The sequence below is a fragment of the Kryptolebias marmoratus genome, linkage group LG1 (assembly GCF_001649575.2).
Source record: "Kryptolebias marmoratus isolate JLee-2015 linkage group LG1, ASM164957v2, whole genome shotgun sequence".
Lineage (NCBI taxonomy): Eukaryota > Metazoa > Chordata > Actinopteri > Cyprinodontiformes > Rivulidae > Kryptolebias > Kryptolebias marmoratus.
The window spans coordinates 25,837,637-25,842,405 of record NC_051430.1 but is presented as its reverse complement, the minus strand read 5'-3'; the positions used below and the strand labels follow the sequence as shown (position 1 = coordinate 25,842,405).

The following is a 4,769-nucleotide window of genomic DNA, read 5'->3' as shown; positions in this document are numbered from 1 at the left end:
GTCTTAAACTCAAATTAAGATTGGGTGGAGTTGAGAGCTGTCCTTTTATCATTTAATTCTAAGCAGCTCTTCTGGGAAGTCTGCGTGAGGAGAATAAAAAACAACTCATAACACATCCTTCCAGTAGATGGCAGTATCATACAACCTAATTGGTACAATGGAACTGATACAAAGTTTGAAAAGCCCAAATTTTCAAAAATTATTTTTATTTCCTGAAATAAATTAATTATTGATTTACTAAAGATTTACTTTTAAAATTCTGCTTTAATATAAGTTTTGGTTATAAACCTCCCAATTAGTTTTCACTCAGATATTTTACATTGGTTGATTATTTTAAAAATTTTCTAATCATAAGAAATGTTTATGTTTGCATTGTGAGTTCCGTGTTCAAAATTTAAAATATATATATTTATGTCTGCTTACTTGTAATAATAAAGATTCTTTTTAGTTATTATCAAACCTAATTGTTTGTTTTATTTAACACAGCAATAGATTAGAAACATTAAGGAACCAATTACCTTACTCATGGAGAGGTTCGTAGAGTTTTATTTTGAAATTCGTAGCTGTACTTGCTGCCAATCCACACATTAAACAAAATACATCAAATAAAGGCGGGTCATTGGATCCGTACCTCTTTATGACGGTGGGGTATTGGCTCCACTATTCCAGAGCCTGAGGCAATTCAAATAATATTGCAGGGTCACACAAAAACCCTTACAGGACTCCGTATATTCGGGGCTCCTGCCAAGAACTTTTTTTCCCAGCGTCACATGATTGAGCCACTTTAGACGTCACACCCTTCCCGGAAGTGAGAGCCGTGATGATGGTGGCCTCGTCAGTCTATTCGCTGGAAGAGGATGTTTGCTTTCAATGAAAGAAAAAATATCACCTGAATCTACAATTTTATATCATACTGAACCGCTGTACAGTCTCTTCCATTGAGCCCACGGGGATTTAACGCGCTCATTCCCTCTCCTGGAGGCGGCCCGAAGAACGGACGCTAGATAAAAATGTCACTCTTCCAGTCGGCACTGGATTTCCTAGCCGGGCCCGGCTCGGCTGGAGCGGCCAGCCGGGACCAGAATGACTTCGTTGGACAGTTCGTTGAGCTCGGTGACATGAAATTGAGGATCAAAAGGGTGATTGCCGAAGGTGAGATGGTGTTAAAAAAAAAAGGATCGAGAGACGTGAGGATCTTCTCCTGAAAAGAGACATGCTAAAGTAGCAGGACTGGCTAAACCAAACATGCTAGCTCAGTTGCGTTAGCAAGTTCAGAGCTGTGTTAGTCACAAAGTAAACACATCAGTTAGTTTCCGTCTTATAAAGTTAAATCAATGTTCGAAGTGTTAAAACGTCAATTGGGATTTTTTTTTCTACATTGCCTCGTACGTTTTCACGACTTGTACGTAGCAGGTGGATGAACGCAGGCATCAGTTTACTTGAAGCTGCATAAATTAGCTTATCAGGGAGGAAAAGGGACAGATAGGTGGCAGGAAGACAAGTCAGGGAGACTGCAGCTTTAGCAAACTAGTTGCACAGCCTAATCAAAACATTTTGCAAATTCTTGTATCATGAAGTGAGAGGCTGATTTAGAGCTGACAGCTTCATTTAACCTTTTATCTTAAATATGATTTTAAATATTTTCCTTCCTGTTCTACACAGTATATTCACATTTGACCACGCATAGGTTACTTTAATTTATTTGTACACAATAACTTTGATTATAGGACAGGTGCAAATATCTCTGCATGGTGTAGTGGAAAGACAGGCTAACTAAAACAATAAAAAATAAAAGCAAAACAACTGTGTATTTATCTGTTATTCCATCTGATACTCTGATGCGATTATTGTTTTACACTTTTTGATCAGTTCTCACAGCTAACTGATGCTTGTTTGGTGGTTCTTACAAAACTGTATGAAATGAATGAATTGTAAAAAAGTGAAGCTTTTTTTTTTGTAAAATGCACTGTTTCATATCACCACCAAAATCTAATCACTCGTTTTTTTGTGACAATGCCAGCATTTCCTTAGTGGGATTGATAAAAGAAAATGCCAACAGGTGAGATGCTGGCACAGGTTAATACTGGACAGGTAAATGATAGTTAAAACTTTCTGTATATATTATTAGCTTGTTTGTCAGCAGCATAGCAGCACAACATTGACTTGGGATTTCACAGCTCAAGAGAGGTTAAAGGAGATGAACAAAACTTATGAAATCCAAGCTGGTGCTAAACATGGAAAGTAGAGATCACTTTACACTAAAACTCCCTGCTTTTCAAACTCCCTTTTTGCTGTTTGAAAGGTGTCTTTGTTGGTACTCACTGGAGTATTTAGTAGGATATATAGTGAATAGCTGTAACTGGATGTTTCTGTTCTTTTTTTGTCCATTAGCACTGACATTATTCTTAAAGCTGTTTTATACAAGTACAAACATTACACCCTGTTTAGATTAAGGTGAGATGAAACCAGGATTTTTGTTGAGATGGCTTGGAAATCAGAGCAAGTCAGGTTTCAGCCCTACCTATTTTTACAACAAGACAAAAATCTCATCTTTACTGGCACCTGTGTGCAACACTAATCATATCTTTTGCTTAACAATAATCCTTTATGAATGATGAACTGGTTTGAGAACTGGCTGCTGGCCTTTGTGCCAAGTGACTTCAGTAAAGTGAACATTTTGTTTAACGTAAAACCTGGACACACAAATCTCATGAAACCTGTGCTCACCCATTCATTTAGTTAAGATAGGTGTAGTTGACTATTAGGTTACTGGTTTGAATACCAAACAAGGTCAGTAAATCAGGACTGGAGTCATGAAACCTTGTTTCACCTTGGTGGTCATCCTTATGGCAATAAAGTGTTAAAGATTAGAGACTTCTCTAAGTTCTTTTTGCAGAGCAAAGTAAAGCTGGTAATGCATTCATTCATCCATCTCTATGGAAACCAAACCTTTTCCTTGTTAAGATCTTGGGTTGCTAAGTACACTTTAGTTTTCACCAGAAAAAGTTAAGTTAGCTGAAATGACTCTAGAACTGTGTGAATCTCTGCAGCTGACTGATGGTCCAAAGTAAAAGTGATTGTTCTGGCTTTCTGTCAGAGGGCTTATAAGTGCAGCATAAACAACACTTCCGATTTCAGCCACTCCTTCGGTGAAAACGTGTTTTCAGGAGAGCTCAGCTGCACCCTGAAGGATGGTGAAGTAAGCTGGGGACAAACATTGCTTCGTGTTGTTTCTCTTGCAGCTTGAGCTCAAACCACCCTGCTGTGGCTGCTCACAGATCAACAGATAAGACTGTGGTTACACTACCTCGCTTCTACACTTTTGCATTTTTGAAAGGATATGTCAAGCAGGAGTTCTGGTGCTTTTTGTTGTTGTGAGGTACAAGCAGATCAACTCAGTACTATGACATTTTCTTTCATCTTAAAGCACTTAGTTATTAATATAAATTAGTTTTTGAATGTTTTCCTTTTTTTAGATTAAGTGACAGGTCTTTTTTCACGAGTATAATGGGAATTATTTGGACCAGAGTGACTTAGTCAGAAATGCAACATTGATTTTTAGAATGCAGTTCTTCTAGTCTTTGTTACAACACATCCTGCTTTGAATCATGTAATTTCTTTTTGCTGAACACAACTGAACTGAACAAAAAAGAACACTCAACTACCCCCGAACATAAAAATGATGACTACTATTTATTTTAATAATTAACTGAGCATGCAGATAGAATGATTAATGAAGTATGTACGCAACATCCTCCTTGTAAATCTTTCTTTTCTTTCTGGCTTTTTTTGTAGGTGGATTTGCCTTTGTGTATGAAGCCCAGGATATGAGCAGTGGTAAAGACTATGCTCTTAAGGTAATATGAAGGTGTTTTAACTTTGTAAATGATGTTTTTTACTTATTTAGCAATCTTTAAATTTAAGCTGAACCACTCAGTGTTGTACACTAATTTGTTAAGACATTTTGTATGTTAGCAGGTGTGCTGTTGTTTCTAAATCAAACAGTGAATCACAAACATGAATTCTCTTCACTGGGGTTGTTTTTTTAAAAAAAGCATTGCAATCCTGAGATGTTTTAAAGAGATTTGTGAGATGTGGAATGTCATAATGCAAACTGCTTGCAGCAAAGTTTCCAGTTCCCCTAGAAAAATCTGCAGAAGGTTTTAAGCCCCAGTTACGACTGATTCTCATCATGTGTTTGTATGTTGTTGTTTCAGAGGCTGCTGTCCAATGAGGAGGAGAAGAACAAAGAAATCATACAGGAAGTCTGCTTTATGGTATCCTTTTAGAATTCATGTTTAAGCAGCTTTTGTGCTTCTTGCCAATGTTGTCGTGTGAAAAAAGACAAGTTAAACTCTTAACCCATGGTGCTGAACATTGTGGATTAAACCGTTATTGTCGTAAACGATCATTACTGAATCGTTTGTTTGTTTCACAGGCAGGGCCACGTAGTGTCAGCATGTGCAAAACGGGAGCTAATAAACAGTATATCTATCTTTTGCAGCATCTGGTAACTAACTGTGATTTATGAGCTGGCTGATCTGAGAGCAGATTTGACGTCACACTCGGGTTTATTCTGTGTGCTCCTTGACCCTCTGGTTCTGTAGAAAAAGCTGTCGGGTCATCCAAATATGGTTCAGTTCAGCTCGGCTGCCTCCATCAGTAAAGAAGAGTCAGACACCGGGCAGGCTGAGTACTTGATCCTCACTGAGCTGTGTAAAGGTAAATGCTGACATGCACATCGACACAGACACTTTCCACTCCCCCCC

The 4,769-nt window shown here is 38.0% G+C and overlaps 1 protein-coding gene across 3 annotated transcripts in view; it reads left to right on the top strand.

Annotated features, from left to right (window-relative positions):
• The first annotated feature begins 800 nt into the window (after positions 1-800).
• The window catches only part of gak (cyclin G associated kinase), a 21,293-nt gene continuing 17,324 nt past the window's right edge, over positions 801-4,769 (top strand). For all 3 annotated transcript variants that reach the window (XM_017412401.3, XM_025005107.2, XM_017412400.3), the window contains exons 1-4: positions 801-1,152; positions 3,796-3,857; positions 4,218-4,277; positions 4,608-4,722. In XM_017412401.3, coding sequence (XP_017267890.1) covers positions 1,011-1,152; positions 3,796-3,857; positions 4,218-4,277; positions 4,608-4,722 — 379 coding nt within the window. In that variant the 5' untranslated portion in view covers positions 801-1,010. The remainder of the gene's footprint in view (positions 1,153-3,795; positions 3,858-4,217; positions 4,278-4,607; positions 4,723-4,769) is intronic.